The sequence below is a fragment of the Adiantum capillus-veneris genome, chromosome 28, assembly GCF_014529385.1.
Source record: "Adiantum capillus-veneris isolate H3 chromosome 28, ASM1452938v2, whole genome shotgun sequence".
NCBI lineage: Eukaryota > Viridiplantae > Streptophyta > Polypodiopsida > Polypodiales > Pteridaceae > Adiantum > Adiantum capillus-veneris.
In genome coordinates, this window is record NC_140958.1 from 100,119,810 (window position 1) to 100,140,943 (window position 21,134).

At 43.3% G+C, this 21,134-nt stretch overlaps 1 protein-coding gene across 1 annotated transcript; it reads left to right on the forward strand.

The window, feature by feature from the left end:
- The first annotated feature begins 3,510 nt into the window (after positions 1-3,510).
- Positions 3,511-5,531, forward strand: LOC147420973 (uncharacterized). The gene is made up of 2 exons (XM_086505073.1): positions 3,511-4,898; positions 5,030-5,531. The coding sequence occupies exons 1-2, from the start codon at positions 3,558-3,560 to the stop codon at positions 5,237-5,239; spliced, it is 1,551 nt and encodes a 516-aa protein (XP_086361199.1). The 5' UTR covers positions 3,511-3,557; the 3' UTR covers positions 5,240-5,531.
- Positions 5,532-21,134: the final 15,603 nt, after the last annotated feature.

Here is a 21,134-nt window from a genome sequence, read left to right on the forward strand (position 1 = left end):
CTCTCTCTCTCTCTCTCACACACGTACACACACACACACAAGGAGACGGTGAAGGAGAAGGTGGAGATGGAGCAAGAGCAGCTTCTATTGCTAAATGAGAGAATGAGTAAAAATTAGGTTTAGTGGCTTTTATATGAGCTCACCCCATTCACACTTGGGCGCCCATACTTAGCCAACTAACTCCTTGAATATTCCAGTTAGAGTGCGCCTGTCATCGGCGATCACCCTTACCCTGTTCCTATTGGTCCGACAAGCCCGATACCTGACTCTAAACAATACAACGTTTATAGATCATAGGGTGTCTGTGTGCCGTGAGGGTTAACACTGTCCTATCCATGTGTTATGCTTACAAGATGTGCTTGTTGGCATATGTTAACTAGCACAAAAAGCGCGACACGTTAACATGCTTTTACCCCAATATGTCCCGTCATGGCAGTACCAACTTCATATTGTAACTTGTTAAGCAACCCTCTCAAATAAAGTATTTCTGTAACAGATTTCCTCTGAAAGTTTGTAATAAGGTACTTCCATACATTGTGGGAAGTAGGCAGTTCATACATATCAAGCAAAAGGGAATTAGTAAGAGAAAAAATAATATATTGATGAGTTGCTTTATCATGTCATTGCCAATCCGTATACGCAACATTCCAATCTTCAAATATAGGTCCTTCAGTGATAAGCACGTTATTACGATCTGTATCAACAGACTGAGGCGAACAAACACGATTTCCAAGGACAACATCAGGGAGTTCATCGCCTTCAAGAATTAACAACATCTTTGCTTTCCAGCCTAGAAATCCTTGGCCTTGAAAAGGAGGAACAGAACACTGGCTAGAAGGAAAGCCGTTAACAAGAATAGTCATAGCCATATCTGGTTGTGAGAAGACGTATAAGATAAGATCACAGAATCTGCACACCATACATGGTGAAGGCTGCAATTGAGAACGAGAGAATAGGACGACTGTGTTCTGTCAACGATAAACGCAAGAAGGATGCTCAATAAACGTCCAAAGATGTGAGAGACGTTACCCAAAAAAGCAAGAAAAAGGAGACGTTAATAATAAAAGAGTCCTCAAAATAGAGTGACGTGAGATGCAAGATTGAAGGTCAAAATATGAATAGCAAAAAGCTAAATTTTCTAGAAAAAGTTGACGCCAAAATTAGAAAACGATCGCGGACACTTCATGAAGACGCCCGAGGACGAAAGCCTCGTCAAGCTCACTTACAAAAAAAACAACATAACTTTCTGTTGAGAACTCCGATCGATACAATCCTAGAACTCAAATCGAAGAGCTCGAGGAGACGAACAAGTGTTGGATGAAAAGCGCCATTTACGCTGCGTTCCATGGTGCTTTTCCCGTTTCTCCAAATTTTTGAGTAGAAGACCCCCAAAAATTGAGACGAAGTTCAGGGTCTCAAAAAACAAATCAACAAGAAAACATAATCAATGATTCATTATATTGATTAGCAATAAACACCACACAAAATACTAATGATATTCTTATTAACACAAAACAACCACAGCTAACAAGAATCAATCCTCAAAAATAAAATTTGTAGCAATTTCGAATCTTACTTACATGTGAATCGCATACACATACTGTTTTGTCACCATGAATTGAATCGGCGCGTGATTGTTACCGCTCTGGTACCATGTTGAGATGTAGAGAGAAAGAGAGAGACAAGACAAGAGACACACCATGCACGTTCCCAAAGACTAATTGATATTGAGGAGAAGATACAAATATAAAGGTAAGACCAAGTTGAGTAGAGTGAGCCATATATAGCTCCAACAAGAAATGATTTCTTTTGCCATTGTAAGGGGACGGAGTCATACTTAACACTTACTCTCTCTCTCTCTCTCTCTCTCTCTCTCTCTCTCTCTCTCTCTCCAAAGGCAAGGTAAGGTGGGACTAGTATATCTATATGTATATAGGATATAGTCACCTTGCTCATGCACATAGTAGGTCGAGTCCTATCCTCTCCTCTCCACCTTCAATTACCAAGAAACATGATACATTTGAGGAAAATGCGGTCCTTGCTTTAGTTTTTTCCCTTCATATTCCATCTGTTAGATGTCTTTCTCTACTTGCATTTTTTTGTGAAAGGGATCCAAGTTGTGGAGACACCAATGCCACTTGAGGGGATGCCAATGCTAAGTGGAGGGTAATAAATTGCGTGCACTTCGTGTACCTTAAAGTTGAACCTTGTTCCTTCCCTTTTGATGCATCAAAACTATTTGTGCAAGTATGATGAGCTTTAACTACTACCCTACCCTTCACTCTAGGGTACCAGTCACAACCGTAGGGCCTCATTGCCCCTCTTGCACTTTGAGGTAGACATATTGCATGGTTTGGCAACACTATGGCTCACCCTAGCTCAAAGATAACCTTGTGACATTGCCAACACCATGGTAGTATCTCAACCATCATCATCCACCTTCGTAGTATTTTGGTTCCTATGTGCTCCTTGATAAGGTCTTTCTAAAGCTCCTATCCCTACCACCTTGCCATGTAGCTACATCCTCCCCCCTTATGTTCTACGATAATTGGTTAGCTCAATAGTGATAGCTAGGTTCTTACATAGAGGAGGGTCTACTCTAAAGATTATTACTCCACAGAGAAGATAATGGGATTGTTAAGCATAACATTGGAGCCATTCATTGTAAAGTCCTTCGAAAGAAAGTGACATTCCTCTATCTATGCCACTCTTTTGTTTTGAGAACTCTCCTTCTCTTTTGAATAACTCTACAAATATATTTCGATATCCCCCCCTCCCCCCTTCTCTCTCTCTCTCTCTCTCTCTCTCTCTCTCTCTCTCTCTCTCCAAACGAAACGAGGGAGTGGAGGGAGTGGGAGAAACAACCCTATAGGCCATCGCCATTGAAACATGGTGAAATTAAGGGACCCCATTCGCATTCTAAAACAATTCAATAAAATGGACCCATACGAAGCTCTTAAATAAAATGAATCACGAAAAATATCTTAATCAATAATACTTCACATGATGAGTTACAAATTACAATCTACTCCCAACTTCACCAAGGCTTGTTTTGTTAGGGCATAAAGGAACTCCTGGATGTGGGCAATGAGCCGAAGACCGTTGCAGTGTAGCCTCCTTAGCCTATCCCCATCCGTTCGATATAACCCCCCTAACTAAGGATAGGAACTGTATGGGCCATGTTAGTTTGATTACCCAGAGTTTTGTATCTACTTACCAAAAGGTAACTATGCCCATGTGGTAGTCCATTGTAACTTTGCTTTTCTTTCTTTAATATAAATCTGCTCGCGCCCTTTATGGTAGAGTTCCAATTATTCCGTTTGGCCGTAATTGCTATAAAGTCCAAAGCAACCGCGTTAACGAATTGTGTTTGGGAAGAGTCCATTCATTAAAATATGGGTATAAGATTGGATGATGGAGGTGGCACGGGGGGCCGCGGGTGTACAAAGTCGTTGGGTCTCATCTAGATCAGGGGTGAGGACCAGTCAAGTGATCCCTTGGGTACAAAGTGATCGATCGTGCGAGAGAGATAGACAGAGAGAGAGAGACAGAGAGAGATGGCGTTGTCCTTTAAGGGGCAGCTGAAAAAATTGAGAGATCTGGCCGTTAATGCCGCTGCAGGCGGTGGTGGAAATGCGTGGAGTGGCGGCACAGGTGGCAGTGGAGGTACTGCAGTAGGGAGTAGCAGCAATAGCGGCCTCTACATCGGGCCGTATGTAGAGCCTGGGATAGGGGCCTGGGAGCATGAGGCTGGCGCTGCAGGCGGTGGTGGAGGTGCTGCAGCATGGAGTAGCAGAAACAGCGGGCAGTATGCAGAGCCAGGGAGACACCCCGCGCCGGTCTATGCTGCTGGCGCTCCAGGTGATGGTGGAGGTGCTGCAGCATGGAGTAGCAGAAATAGAGGACACTATGTAGAGCCAGAAAGAGAAACCACACCGGCGTATGCGGCGGCTAGTGGCGCGTCCGGTGGTGGCGGAGGTGCTGCAGAATGGAGTAGTAGCAGTAGAACGCAGTATGTAAAGCCAGCGATAGGGGCCGTGCCGGCGTCTGAAACGCCAGTGGAACCAGGTAGAGAGGCCCCACCGGCGTATGCGGCTGGCACAGCAGGCGGTGGTGGAGGTAGCGGCAATATCGAGCAGTACGTAGAGCCAGGGAGAGAAGCCGGGCTGGCGTATGCACGCGGTGGTGGAGGGGCTGTAGCACCGAGTAGTAGCAATAGCGGGCAGTATGTAGAGCCAGGGAGAGAGGCTCGGCCGGCGGATGCGGCTGGGCCTGCAGGGGGTGGTGAAGGTAGCAGCAGTAGCGGGCAGTATGTAGAGCCAGGGAGAGAGGCCGGGTCTGCGGACTCGTCTGGAGCTGCAGGCGGCAGCGATTTTACTATGAACATTGATGATGCAGCACGGTTGCTGCTGCGGTTTAATGCGGACGCCTTCTTCAGGGCGATGTCCGCCGAGCAAAAGGCCCTAATAGAAAACGACTTCGTTGAGCTGGGCGCGGGCGCCCAGGGGCTGCGTGGCCGGATGACGCTGGCGCCGCTGCTCAAGATATTACGCACCGTGCCCGAAAGCTACAATCTTAACCTGGATGCTGTAGCCAAGCTCTTCCTCTTCCTCGACGCCCCCTCCCCAACCGGCTCTCTCTCATTCCCCGATTATCTCGTCATCTCGCAGTTCGTGGTAAGCTACGGCGGCGTCCGGCTCTGCTCTTCCTGCGCCTCCCTCGTCCTCCCCATGCTCGGCTTCACCTGCGGCATCTGCTGGGGGCAGGCCCCCTCCACTTTCGACCTCTGCTTCCCGTGCTTCTCCTCTCGCCGCTTCTCCTCCCACCCGCACTCCGACCCTACTACCTTCGTCGACCTTGGCGGCCTCATGTACGCTTCCGTGCTCAACAAGAACAAGGTACGTCTCTCCTCTTTAATTAATCAAGATTATCATCGATCTCGTATGGGTTCAAAATTTTCCACTAATTTTCCTCTTAGGGTTTCCTATGTATTGAATGAACTCTTTGTTTCTCCCTGGTGATGTTAAAGGCTAAAGCTCCCATATCATCAAACACAAATGCTGCAGCTACGGGGCTACAATCAGCTGAAGAACTTCAGTTATTTCACATGCGCCTACAACACTCACGACAATTGGCCCAGATGATGGCAAACACAATGGCAAATACTGGGGCCGCAATTAGTAACTTAGCAAGTCCAAGCTCATGTACCTATACCTACATTGAAAGGCCATATTTCTAATGAGACTAGATGTGCCCAAATTACATATTCAGAATTTGTGTCGCACATGTATCCACCAAATTTGTAACTTCGTGCCCGCCGCACCTACCCCAAAAAACCCTTAAAAAAAAAAAAAAAAAACCCCAAACACCCAAAAAAAAAAAAAGAGAAACAAATGGTCTGAGCATATAGTGTCTTCTACCTTGAACAGATTAAACCCTGTTGTTTTGTCACTTTCTTCTCCATGAAGTATAGCACCGTGTTAGATTACATTGTGGGAATTTCTTGCTAATATAAGTGGTATTATTATCTTGAGCTTTGCGGTAGATTTCTGTTACATGGAGGGTTCGTATTATGTAAATATCAAAAAAATTGGTACGTTTGCATGATGATCCCTGGCTCGGCTTGTTTTGATACTTTTTGACTTGATAATATATTCACTCACTATTGTGAGTTTTGCTAAAAGAAAAAAGATTTTCAAATGTTCTTTTTAGTTTTTTGAAGAAAGTTGTTTTAATTACTCCCTGAAAAGCAAAGAAAGTTGTATAGATGTCGGTTCTACAATCCCATATACTTATTGACCATCTTTGTCTTGTCTCGCATCTTAACTTGAGGGCACTCAACCTCATTGCCATTTTCTTCAAGGTTGAAATCCTGTAAACTAATCGACTTTGGCTTGTCTGAGGGGTTGCCCATCTGCATATGTTTATCTTGCACCTCCCCAGTTGGTCTCTCAATCTCCTTGCTAATCCCACCAAAAGGTCCAACCAAGGCATCTTGTTCCTCTTGTAGCTCCATTGCATTGCCTACTCTTCAAACCTTCATGAGCACCTGCGAGGTCTATACAGCACACCACTTTTGTAGTCGGTACCAGTTTGCACCCACTTCCACTATGAAAATCTCCAAGTGTTTACCGTGCTGTTTTACCTCGTTTTGTAGAGAGAAAGTGTAAATTCAAGTAGAAAAACAAGAGAGAGGAAGGCGGGGGGGTTCTTTGTGTTTAAAATATTGTCGGATTGTTTTCGTTGTTGTTACCACGTTTATTACCGTTGTTATTATCGCGCGTATTACCGTTGTTATATCTGACAGCCAAATTTAGCACCGAAACTTTCAAATTCTTGCTTACCCCCTCCCTCCCGCCCCCTTCAAATTTTGGTGTTTCTCCCCTCTCAATAAAAATTCAAAAATATTGTATACAATTTTCAAATTTAAAAAAGAGAGAGAGAGAGAGAGAGAGAGAGAGAGAGAGAGAGAGAGAGAAGGGGGGGGGGGGGGGGGGGGGGGGAGAAGGAGGTTGGTGATGCAAGATTACACTTGGTTATAACTAAGATAATTATTGTCAATTGATTAACATAATTGAGCATATTCTCAAATCTGAAGAGAGGAAGAGGAAGGAGAGAGAGATGAATGAATTACACGACCGAAAAACTTCATAACTACAAAATGTTTATGAATCATCTTCCAAAAGATCTCTACATGAAGCATCATCCGATACTAATCCCATGGCTCCTAAATCTATAAAGAGAGAAACGGAATTGTCGTTTGTGGATGCATTGCCTTCATAATCTTCGAGTTCGTCATCCTCCATCTCATCATCTTCATCATCATGACAATCATCCTCGCTAAGACTTGTTGCCGTCGGACTTGATTCATCGACCTCCCTCTCCTCTGTTTCCACCTCATCCAAAGTCGGAGGTGAAAGAGGGTCGAAGATAGTCTCCACTTCATTAGTGAAAAAAATGGTTCTACCCCAAGGTGTTACGGGAATAATGAAACAAAGTTTTGGTTGGTGGATTGCTGGGATTTAGATGACCTATAAAATAGAAGATCAAAGTGAGTAACATTGGTATAACTAACGCTACAAGATAATAAGAATAAAAAAGGTACATGTCACTCACTTGCTCACGATTGCACGGTAAAGCTAAATTGGCATACCTCCCTGTGTGATGCACACTAGAGTCCACCATGTAGAGGCCATTTTCATGTCATCTAAACACATTTGCAAACCACTTGCACTCGAAGATGAAGGTATGAAAGGTTCTAAAATTAACCTTTAGTATCCTTTCAATAGTTCCACAGTACTTGGCTTCATCACTGTCTGTGTCAAAGCTTCCCATAATGACACAATCCATGGTGGTTGAATCACTACAAGAGGTTGTGTGCTTTTGTGACGCTGTTAGCGACGGAAATACACTGGGTTTTTATAACCCCCGGCGTCGCTAAAACCGTTGCTAATAGCGTCGCTACGAGAGCGTCGCTATATGTGACGCTATATGAGTCACTATGAGCGTCTCTATATAGCGACGGTCATAGCGACGATCATAGCGACGGTTATAGCGACGTTTACACAGAAGTCTATAGCGACGCTACAGAGCCATAAATAGCGACGGTTATAGCGACGCCTGAGAGAAATTTTTTTTGGTGACAGGGCATTGAATGCCCTGCCACCCATCAACCATATTGTACTTGATTCACTTTTTAAAAAAAGTGCAAGGGTAGATAATAGACCCAAAATAGTCACCCACAAGACGCATTGTTTGCAAAATTGACAAGCGTAAAATTGACAATTGTACACATCATAGGCAAAATGAATTGATTGGCAAATGTAATAATGACAATTGTACAACATCATAGGCATAAAGAATTGATTGGCAAAATGAACTGCGGTGACAAATGTAATAATATACATGGTTCAAAAAGACGTATAAAATCCGTCTCATGATACATAAGCTATGAGAAACCCTAAACTAATGCTATCTAGCTACGGCTAAACTGACGTCATCTAGTCAGACGTCTCATCGCGTCCAAGTGGCGTATCTGTCGGATTCTGCAAAAAAAGACAATAAGACAGCTTTCAGTAAGTATAAACATATAACGACATTTATAAAACAATACAAAAAATAGAAAAGAGTAAACCCTAATACTAACCATGCCGCCGCGAGAACTGAGAATGTCCATCAGGGCGTTTAAGCCCTTCCTGCCTGGGTACTCGCGCTCGTACGGTGTGGGATCACGTCCTGTCATCGACCACTGTCAAAACATACAAAGAATTCATTATGTTAGAATTAAAAAACTCATAAACCCTAAACTATTGAACATAAAGAGCAATGCGAAAACACTTACAAAATCGGCCTCAAATGATGCCCATCCACCGCTCCCCAAGTGGTACGAGCTCCCTGCCTCTACTCGCGCTCTGGCTGCATCCTTTTGTTGCTTCCACTTGTCGGGATTCTCGCGCGCTGCTTTCTTCGCATTCTTCCAATCTTCTTTGGCCAGCCAATCTGGCCTGTTCCACCCATGCTTGATTGATTTTTGCACTTCGGAACGCTTGTGTTTGCAGTATTCGCGCATTCGAATTTTCATCAGGTCTTCATTGAAGCGCTGATCCCGTGTTGGAACGGGAAACTCATCATGAAGTATGCTGATGACTCTGTTTTTTAAATCACTTGGTACTTCACTCCATTTGTTTAGTATGTAGTGTCTAAAAAGATGAGAGCAAAGACCATGCATGCGCGAGATCACCTTCTTCCCGTCATCATCCATGATGATGCCGCCGCTGAAGTCGACGGAGTAAGGCAAGCCCTCTGGCCGGTGACGCGTGAACCTGGGTGTCCCGACAGGGGTCTCTAGCGGCGTGTCGATGGGGGTACGGACGTCACGTGTCTCCACCGGCGTCTGGGCCCTGAAGCGAGGAGTGTCGAGTGGGGTGGCTCCTTGCGGAGTAGGTAGAGGTGTGTAGCTGCTAGAAACAGTCAGCCGTGCAAAACCTGGCGTAGATGGCGATGTTGTGGCTGGTGTGGGGGCGGGCAAAGAAGGGGAGGGTAAAGAGCCTCGTCGAACACGAGGCGGTGTGGAGGCATCGGTGGCGGAATCCCCGCAACAACCGCCACCGCCACCACTAGAGCGTCGGTGTCTAGACGAGTGTGAAGCTCGTCTCGTTGACGCCGAAGCTTCGGAGCGCGTCGAATGCTCCGAAAGAGAGGGAGATGCGGATGGAGTAGGAACGCACGATGATGCGCCAGAGCAATGACGCTCCACGTACCACTGTCTCTGCTGCGGTGACAAAGAAGAAAGAAACTCCTCATCATCCATACCTGCATTAAACACACGAATATTTAAACTTAATATTGAATGAATAAAGTAGACAATGACGCAAAGACCATTAAATACAATGACGTAATGATGCATATAAATACAATGACGCAATGAATTGAGTGATAGAAGAGGCAAGTCGAAAACTCAGAATTTTCAATCAAAAGATGTGAGCGCGAGTAGAAAAGAGCGTTATACACCATGGAAGGTACTTAGAGAGCCAGAGCTTTTACAACACGGAGAAAAATTGTTCAAATACAATATTTGTGGCTCTCTCATCCTCGCATAACTCAGCATAACTTCCTATATCTATATAGAGCTCTCCGTTTAAACACATATCCTCTGTTTCATTTTGTAGCTCCTCTACATGCACCCCATATAGAGTAGTAGCATCTTGATGCTCATATGGCACCACCGCAGCGGCTTCTGATTGAGCATCTTCTCTGATCTCCTCCATTGATGCCATTGTGATTGGCACATGGTAGCCTTCATACATCCTTGCACTACGAGGGGCTACCTCTATGACATACCACCAGTTTGATGTAGACTTTGTAGGATGAAATATTACCTGCCAAAGCCACATAACTTACATGAGATCTTTAAAGCACATAACTTGTAAAAGAGGAATGTTAACTATTTACATACTTACTTGTTCACACTCTCCTCTACACACAGTAGCGTTGCGACCCTCCATGATTATCTTGAACCATTGCACATCGAACAAGTCGACAAAAAATCCTCTGTAATCGATCCTCAAAATCTCTTGCAACGTGCCGAAGTAAGTGAGTTCCGCCACCACAGGATCTGCATCAGAGGAACGTCGTCGACTAGATTGTTCAAATTTTTCCATGATTCCACAATCTTGAGTAAAACGCTTTTTGTCGATTCGTTCCACCCTAAAATGTCAACCTTTACACCATGCTGCTATGTATGACTTATACTACAACGAACAAAGATTATGAGTGGCCGTTCAAACGTTTAGAAATAAAGTCACTAGCTAGTCATACATTGCAAACTTACCTTGGTCGCGCAACCCCGAGAGTACTCCCACTCTTCCTCAGTCACTTCGTCACCGCATTGTTGTGTGCTTTTCAATTGGTTGTGCAACCATCTTAAGCTCATGAAGGTTGGGAGGCTCTCCAGAACCGTCGGATAGTGCATTGGTGGTCGTCTTTCCCGTCTCCACTCGATTCGTGCCCTTTGTCGCTCTTGCTTTGCATCCTCATATTGTGAAATCCACTTTTGCATCACTGGATTGTGAAGCATGCAAAATCGGTTGATTTTAGCCTCTAGATCTTCCGTCATCTTCTTCTCAACACCGAGACTGCACATGACAATCCCAGATATGCGCTCATCATCTATGGTTCGCCATAGCGTGTCCCGGGCTTTATCAAATCCGTCTAGCCACTCTCCAATGTACACTAGGGACTCTGATACCAACCAACCTTCTGCCATGCTACCCTCCGGACGTGCCTTTTGACGCACATATCCCTTAAGCGTTTTCATGAAACATTCTAAGAAGAACATCCATCTGGAATGAAGTGTGCCAGCTATTTCCACCTCATCAACTATGTGAACAAGAAGATGCACCTGAATGGTTAGCATGGTAGTAGGAAAATGTTTCTCAAACATGCACACAAGCTCCATAGCATTTAGTTTGGCGAATGGTATGGAGTCTACATTGATCTCCTTTTGTGAGATCCATTGCACCAGCTTTGTAAGTTTGTAGATTGTGTTACGGATGTCGAGAGACAAACATCCCTCAATGGCAACCGGTGAAATAAACTGTAAAGTATGTGCAGCAATGATATTAAAGTCCACATTTTATGCAATGATATTAAAGTCCACTATGAACGTACCTGACACATTTTATGCCAATCGTGTGACTTCAAACCGATAAGCTTTCCTTCTTTAGTAAAACACGTTTGGAGCGAGTGCATTATGCCAGTGGGGGTCCGCAAAGATCGAATGGTCTCTTTTACTTTGCGTTCTTGGGCTCTTGTGAAAATCCATGGTGCTTTAGGGAGTTTTATCGATCCATCAGACGCTGTTTGTGGCCAATATTGCTCCATACGATCCACATTTCTAAGGTCAACTCTGGCTCCCAAAGTATCTTTCTTGCCGGTCAGATAGTCCCATAGTAGATTACCCACATTCTTGAATATGTGCATTGGATCGAGCAAGTGATTGATCATGAGTCGGGGCCAGTATGGTAACTCGTACCATAGAGATAGTCTCTTCATCCCTGGAGGCAATCCGTCATCGCACAGCTCCTTCTGCTCTAACGATGCTTGTGCAGACATCCTTGGTGGCTCTCTTCCCAAAAAAACGTCGCGTAACACATGATTCTCTGGAAGATACGCTTGATGACCTTCGTAGATTTGCTTCTTCAGTGAGGGCGGCCTACGTGCATTCAGTCTAGGTCCACATGTGACACATGCTCTGTATCCGCTTGTTTGAAGCCCTTCATGTATACACATGATAATAGATCAACTATGGGAAAAAACAAGATTTACAGTGTCTGAGTGAGGAGTGTCAATAGATCACCTGAGCATTCTATTGCCCGGGATAGTCATGCATTGTCCACATTAGAATGCCTCTGATCAAAGCATTCCGTCGTCCTGTGTGTTGGCTCATATCCACCACCTCTATGCCAATCCACAATTGTTGTAGCTCTTCCAATAGTGGACGAAGATACACATCCATATTCTCCACTTTATATCGCCCTGGCACAATCAAGCTTAGCCATAGGTGCCCCTTCTTCGTAGTCAACCACGGGGAATGTTGTAGTTGACGATGACAACGGGCCATACACTGTAAGAAGTTGATCTTTGACCAAATGGATTTATGCCATCCATAGCCAAGCCTAAGCGCAAATTTCGAGCTTCCCAGGCAAAATCCGACCATGTTCCATCTATATGTTTCCAGGCTGCACAATCTGCAGGAATTCGTAGCACACCATCCGAAGATTTATTCTCCTCATGCCATGATGCTAGGGCGGCCATGGACTTACATTCGAAGAAATGCTTGATGCGAGGAAGCAGAGAAAAATATCGCAAAACCTTTTGTGGAATTTTTGTCCCGTGGAGATCTACTCGATATCTTTCGGAATCACATTTCGGACACTTCTCCATGTCTATGTATTCCCCTCTGAAAAGAATGCAGTCATTAGGACAAGCGTGGATAGAATTGTAATCCATCCCCAAGTTTCGCAAAATCTTTCTTGCTTCATCTCGGGAATTTGGCATCACATTGTCAGCTGGTAGTATGTGCTCTTTAAGCAATCTACACAACATAAAAATACGATACAGTCGTGTAAAAATCTATCAGATCATTATACATTTAGAGTTTTATTAAAGTAAACTAATTGTAATAGATCACCTGAAAAGCGTTGTGACGCTAGTGTCACTCCATCCAAACTTTGCCTGCATGTTGAGAAGAACCAGGAGTGCTTTCAATCTAGACATACGTGCTCCATTATACAATGGCATATCGGCTTCACTTTTCATATCATCATAGATAAGCCTTTCTGAATCCATGATCGTCTCGATCATTTCATCAATATCGGGCTCAAACATTGCCTCGTTGGGAATGTGCTTTGCATGATCATCCCCCAAGCTGTCAGAGGCTACATCTTGTGGCCTCACATATGCTGCTTGAACAAAGCGCCTGCGAACATGTCTATCGGGTTGCAAGATTGCTGCTTATTGACCAGCGTCAGAGTCCGACGAGTTATAATTGGCAACAACTCGATCTATAATAGATGGATCGAACTCGCCAAATTCGCGAACGTGCTGCAAAGAAACACGTCTTGTCCGTCGCCAGCATGCTTGCATTGATTACAAGGACATAAGACCCTCGTTGAGAGATAGGTGTTTCGGTTGGACGGTCCCACATCCTCGTCACTACTCATAATGAGGATAAAAATCTTATAACCTGGACAACAAATTTAATATTCTATTGGCATTCTTCGTCTTCTCTCTCTCTCTCTCTCTCGCTCTCGCTCTCTCTCGCTCTCTCTCTCTCTCTCTCTCTCTCTCTCTCTCTCTCTCTCTCTCTCTCTCTCTCTCTCTCTCTTTACCTCACATTCTCTAGTCATGTCCAATCCCCGCACACCTCGGTCTAGAGGTGCACGGAGATCAGAACCACCGGGTTATAATCTCGTCTTTATTGGTCAATACTTATATTTGTGGGTACAAGAAATCTACAGACCCACGTCTACATGATACTGCATGTAGTGGACAAAACCCCTTTGCCTCTTCTCTAGCTGTAGCACTTCACAGCATCTTAACATCTTTTCACAGTAGATCTTTTCACTGTTCGTCTAACTCTAAACCCTAAACCGTAAGTAATTCTTGCGTGGACTCGATCTAACGTAAATAAGCTTAAATCTAAATAAACGTAAATCTAACTAAAAATAAACCTAAATCTAATTTAACGTAAGTCTACATCTAACCTAATCTTTAACGTCTTTTGGGATAGTTTCCTACGACGTTAAAACTCTCTTCTTCTTGTGTGTGTGTGTGTGGGTAAACCTAAATAAACCTAAGTCTAATCTAATATAACATAAATCTAAATCTAACGTAAATTATGTTATATTTAAAACAAAGAACTAAACTAACAGGGATTATAAGAACCTTAAAACTGATTTAACACATAATTTTTCACATAACTCGGCAAGAGTTGGCATTCTCATCACTAAAGATGTGAGAGTTGACTTCCGGCGGTGACGCTGCCTCATCTCCATCCACATCTGACGATAGCAATTGGCCCTTTAGACCGTTCTTGCTCTTGTTACTAACTTTGAAGTTGCTGTTGAATGACTAGAGGTTGTCTAGATGGTCATTGTGTCGGGGATGTAGTGACTCTTGCCGCCATGAAGATCCACCTTCTTCCCTATCTTCTAAAGACATTTCACCAGTACTTTTGGATCGACGGAGCCCACCATGAGTGAAGGCAGCAATACCCTATATTCCATTGAGGGCTTTCTTCACCCTCTTCATGCAGGCATCGCAGTCTATGGAGACCTAAATCTAATCTAATATAACGTAAATCTAAATCTAGCGTAAGTAAACGTAAATCTAATTAAAAATAAACCTAAATCTAATCTAATTTAACTTAAATAAACCTAAATCTAATTTAACGTAAGTCTACATCTAACCTAATCTTTAACGTCTTTTAGGATAGTTTCCTATGACGTTATAACTCTCTTCTGCTTGTGTGTGTGCGCGTGTGTGGATGTGTGTGCCAATAAAAAGAGATAAATGCTATAACCTTTCTATCACCCATGCCAAGTATGATAGATTGGTTATGCCATTTCCCTCTTGAATAATAGGTCTTGAGTTCAACTCCTCGTCGGCTAGATCTTTAGGTCTTTTAATTTTAATTAGTTTCCTACGACGTTAAAATAGTTTCTCTCTCTTTCTCTCTCAATGTGTGTGCGTTTTTTTGTTTATGCATGTTTTCTCTCTCTTCTCCTCTCTCAATGTGTGCGTTTTCTGTTTATGCATGTTCTCTCTCTCTTTTCCTCTCTCAATGTGTGTGTGCATTCTTTGTTTATGTATGTGTGTGTGCGTTTTTGTTTATGTTTGTACTCTCTCTCTCTCTCTCTCTCTCTCTCTCTCTCTCTCTCAAAAACACTATGTGTGTGTGTGTGTGTGAGAGAGAGAGAGAGAGAGAGGGAGAGAGAAAGAGGGGAAGGGAACATGAGAGTGAGGAGAGGGAAGGAGCATACCTCGCTCTCCTTCCTCTCCTCGTGTGTGTGTGTGTGTGTGTGTGGAGAAGAAAGAGAGAGGGAGAGAGAGAGAGGGAGAGCGTTACCTGCTCCTTGCTTGAGGGCGCCGAAAAACTCAGATATGAGATCTGAGTTTTTGGGCGCTCTCTGTTATTTCTTTAGCCCAGCCGTCGTCGCTATGAGCGTCGCAAATTTACAAGTAAATTTGCGACGCTCATAGCGACGCCGGGAATTTTTTTTTTGAGCGTCGCTAATATGAATAGCCTCTTGTAGTGAATGCTCGTCAATGTGGCGCGTACGAAAGTGACGACCCTTTGACCACATAGAGTTAAAGGAAAGGCACTACAAAATAGAAAAATTTATTAATTTATCAAATAGATATTAAAGATAATATCAAGAAATAGCGTTACAATATGGTTTAGTTATATGAGTACTCTATCTTTGGTACGCAACCTCGTGCATACTCCCATTCTTTGTTGGTGATGTCTTCTGCGCTTTTGCCTCGGTCATTCTCTCATGAGTCCACTTTGCACTAATGCAATCTGGGAAACATGCAAGGTATCTAGGCACTGGGGGTGCCCCCCTTCCTCCATGTGCTTGTTTCCATGCTTCTCTCTCTTGCAAACGCCTTCCCTTTGCCACTGTCCACAAGTCCACCCACTTGGTCATAATCTTTGCATTGAGAATTCAAAAGTTATCGACCACTCGGGATAGATTCATATTCATGTTAATTAGTTTCCTCTTTCCACTTGGAAAGTGTGAATTCATCCTAGCATCATCCTCGTTTGACCACACGAGGCATTGAAGGATCAACTTGTGCCAAATACTCTGATATGTAAACAAATTCTTCTTGAACGATCCACCCTTTGGCCATACATGCCACTGGTTGAGACCGTAGCCACACAAAATCTTTGAGTATTTAAAAACCTCTCCTAGAAGAACATCCATCGTGCGTACACTACTCCACATATAGCTATCTCCTCCACCACATGAATCAAGAAGTGAATTTGACTAAGAAGGACCGATCGAAGAAATGCATCTTCAATGGCACACAAAATTTCTGTTGCAAGTGTTTGAGCAACAGGGATATCATCTATTTCGATTTCCTTGGAGCTCACAAATCTGCAAGAAAACACGCAAGGATACAATAAGTGCTAGTTGAAATTATTGTGTACATAAGAAAGGTGTAGTTGAGTGGAGTCTTGTGGTGTACCTTACTAGCTCTCCTAGTTTGAAAATAGTGTCCCTGACTTTCTTGTCCAGACATATACACATACTCACCGAAAGAATGAACTACAATGTAAATCAGGGAAAGGGAAAGTGAGCGATAGTCATACACACAAACTATAGATAGAATAGGGAGTATCAAGATTACCTGAATCATCTTGTGCTAATCATGGGCCTTCAACCCATACAATTGAACGCTACCCTTCTTTTCTTTTGTGAAATCTCCCTTTAGCGACCTCATGTATCCTGTTGGTGTGCGAATAGAAGCTATGGTACCCTTCACCTTGTCTAATTCTTCTTTGGCTAGCATCCATGGTGATTCAGGAAGCACAATATTTCCATTTGGGGCATGCCGTAGACTAGCAGAGACAAGGAGACGTTTTAAAAGCCTCAAACCCTCCCTCGCACCCAAAGAGTCCTTCTTGCCAATAATGTAGTCCTATAGTGTTTGGGCTACATTCTTGAATATGTGAATGGGATCCAAGAGGTGTTGTATTTTTAAGTCCTTCCAATATGGAAGCCTTAAAAATATGGAATACCTTGACATACCTTTTGGTGGAGGACACGAAGCCAGATTGTTATTGTGGTGTTCTTCAAAAAAGGTTGCCCAATCTGCCATCGTGAGCTTTAGAGGAGTCTTCCCATTTGTTGGAGCCTTGTGCTTGTTATGCCCTTCGGTTAAGAGACGATGGTTGTTTGGATAGATTACCTTGCGCAAGGAATCGGGTCTCTCCATCACCAACGATGGCCCGCAAGTAGGACATGCATTGTGCCCCGATGTGGACAACCGTGCATACATATTATATGGTTAGAGAGATAAGTGAACTAAAGTGAACTAGAGGGGGAGAGGGAAGGCGGGAAAGAGAGATAGAGGAAAGGGGGTTACTAGAAATCTCTCCAAGCCCAGGATGGTCGTGCATAGTCCACATAAGGATTCCCCTCACTAGGGCCTCCCCCCCCCCCCCCCCCCCCCCCCCCCCCCCCCCCCTTTGCAACACTATAACATATGCGCGGTATTATCGCTCACATTACTGCAAAAAAACAAACAAACTTGAAATATAAAAATTCCCGTATGCGGAAAATACAGCGGCAAAGTTTGTGGTAATGGTCTAGCGGTAACTTCTGCGGTAATGGCTGCGGCAATATTTTCGCGAACATTATCGCGTCTTTTGTTGTACAAATACCCGCAAACATTACCGCGATAGAGTTATCGCGAGCATTCCCGCGGCGGGATTTATTATAAAAAAACAGATGACTGTTTGGATTGTCCTTTGCAGGACCATCCAAAAGGTTATCTATTTTTTATTTATTTTAGTTATTTTATAAAATTATTATTAATTACAACAAAATATCACAATTGGACAATACATTGAGCCGAAAAAAGATTGATAATTTCATTTACATAAGTGGAATTACAATTGGGGGAGGTATTGAGCCAAAAAATGATAGGTATTGCATTTACATAAAGGGCAAAAAAAGCCCGCGTGTACAAAATAGATAGAGTATGGTCATGTGGGATAGGGAAAACGGGGCCCGCGTATACAAAATAGAGGATGCTCATGGGGGAGTTCGTGGCATTTCAGGTGGAACTCCTTGACTCTGCAAAACCATAAAAAAGAAACAATTAACACTTTGTTATTGAATATTTGATATAAAATCAACAATTTGATTATTTAGATAAGATTAAACTTACATGGTGCAGACTTCTGCACGCATTTTCGAACTCCTCTCGAGAGATCATTTGATTTTCAAACAACCAACACCAAGTTTGATACTCGGTATGGTTCTCTCTATATCTCTGCACATCTCTGGTCGGGCGACTCATGGTAATGTTATACTGACAAAAAATAGTAACCAATTAATTAAATGAAAAACATTAGATTTTTTACAATAAAACTAATATTTTTACTTACATATTTGTCTTTCCAAGCCGTTTTTCCTCCCGAACCATAATGCGTAGGAGTCTGATGGGATCTGGCCTCAACTTGACATGTATACATTCTCGCACCCATTGCCCTTTCGTCCTCTTTCTCACCCATAGCGGTCTCCCACTCCACATCATGGACATGTCCTAGCCGATAGCTATGCTCTGGAGACTCCATTGTCTTCTTTGTCGCTTTCCTCACACTAGATTTTTTGTTGTTCAGAAATGTTTTGACATGCTCTTGCAACCATTGCCTTGAGAATTGTTGCCCCTCAGGGTTGGGGAAACGCATGTGCATGGTTGTCTCTATATATGTGAGGTTGTAGGGATCTTGCTGATCAAATTTGAGAAAACAATTGATATATGTGGAGTGGATTAATTGGTTGACGTGTGTGCGGAATCTCCTGCCCTGCGCTGTCATGAGATCCACCATACCTCCTCTATGAACCTGGTAGTATAACCCGCGAGCATCTGGTGAAGGCATGTCATGGTCCTCATCTTCTGCTGGAGCAGGGAGCAGTGACTGTGGAGGAGAATCTGTAGTACTTCCCCCCCCCCGAAAACAACAACTAGCTCCGCTCCCTCGTCGAGATCGACCGGCGCTAGCGCGCGAGCTGCCCTGACGCTGACTGCCAGAAGAGCGCAGATGTGAATATGGGGCAGAAGGTGGGATAGGTGATGGATAGGTGGACGCTCGTGGCGTCTGACCCTATGGCATCGCACCCAACGGCGTCGGACCCTGGGGCGTTGGACCCTATGAAGGAAAAGTTGAACCTGGAGCTGTAGCTGGAAAACTCTGCAGGCATGGAGTGCCACCAGTCGGAGTAGAGACCTCTGATAATCCAAAAGCTGCTAGCTGCACCGGTGAATAGCGCTGCGTAAGGGTCTGCTGTGAACCTAACCACTCAGCCCGAAGACGCAATGCCCTCTCCACATATGGATTGGTCACATGTACGGCAGTGGACCTACCTAGAGCATCCCGAAACTAGCCGAACCCTGATGATGACTATTGAGGTGACGACTGTGAATGATAGGTAGAGAGAGCGTCGAGATATGACATCCCGTCTGCCATGAAATGCTCAATGCTACAAAAGCGTGGTGTGGAAGAAGAAGACATGGTCTGCATTTATTACGACAAAGATTAAACTCGGGTATAAAATTTGAATATATGATTAAAAATTTACACATTGATTTTTTTCAAACATTGGATTTTTTAATATTGGATTCTCTATAGTATCCAATGTTGAAAGAATCCAATGTGTGTCTACAACCTATAAAAGAGTCTTGCAAAGCCTTGAATGCTAATAAGATATTAGTGTGTGTATTGACTAATAAAAGATTATTGTGTTTATGATTAGTGTGACCGATTGCGTGATCACTTGGACGGTCATTGGGGCCTAATACCTCACCTACGACTTAATCATGGAGGTATGTTTCTGTTTTTGTGTTGATTGTTGTTTAATTTAACATAATTAGTGTGTGTTTTAGTGTTGGCTTGTGCACACACTAATTAGTGTGTGTTGACATACACTAATTAGTGTGTGCATTGGCTTCTGTAATTGGCTTGTGCACACACTAATTAGTGTGTTTTAACATACACTAATTAGTGTGTGCATTAGACTGTGCACACACTAATTAGTGTGTGCATTGGCTTGTGTAATTGGCTTGTGCACACACTAATTAGTGTGTGCATTAGATTGTGCACACACTAATTAGTGTGTGTTAACATACACTAATTAGTGTGTGCATTAGTGTGTGCACACACTAATTAGTGTGTGCATTGTCTTGTGTAATTGGACTATGCATTGGTCAATTCCATTGGTCAATGCACACACTAATCACACACTAAATAGTGTGTGTATTGGCCAATCCAATTGTCTTGTACACACACTAATCACACACTAAACCATGTGTGTATTGGCCAATCCAATTGACCAATGCACACACTAATCCCAAACTAATGCACACACTAATTAGTGTGTGAATTGGCCAATCCCATTGCCAATGCACACACTAATCACACACTAATTAGTGTGTACATTGACCAATCACATTGGTCAATGCACACACTAATCACACACAAATTTGTGTGTGTTAATGAGCACTAATTAGTGTGTGAATTGGCCAATCCCATTGACCAATGCACACACTAATTAGTGTGTACATTGACCAATCACATTGGCCAATGCACACACTAATCACACACAAATTAGTGTGTGTTAATGAGCACTAATTAGTGTGTGAATTGGCCAATCCCATTGACCAATGCACACACTAATCACATTCTAATTAGTGTGTGCATTGACCAATCACATTGGCCAATGCACACACTAATAACACACTAATTAGTGTGTGCATTGACCAATCACATTGGCCAATGCACACACTAATCACACACTAATTAGTGCTCATTAACACACACTAATTAGTGTGTGCATGGCCAATCCCAAATTTTACATATTAGGTTATGCAAGTAATAAATTTAACAAATTTGACAAATCTAACAAGTTTAGATTTTGCAAGTAGCTAATAATTAACAAATTTAAGTTTTGGTGTGTCTTTACTTACACTAATTAGTGTGTGTAAAGAACACATGCACTAATTAGTGTGTAAAGAACGTACACATGCACTAATTAGTGTGTGTGTGTATGCATGTGTGTGTATGAGTGTATGCATGTGTGTATGCGTGTGTGTGTATGCATGTGTGTGTATGCGTGTGAAAAACTCAAAAAACATAACAACAAAACTTACACGGAATTGAAGCGCTTGTTGGGAGAGCGTAGGAGAGTGGAAGAGTAGAGATGGTGGAGAGTAGAAGAGTAGAGATGGAGGAAGAGCTCAAGGTTGTGAAGTTCGCGCTCTCGGCTTTTGTGGAGAAGACGATGAAATTCGAATTTTAGGGCTTTGAACTTCGCGGGGCACGCGGGTGCCCCTATTTA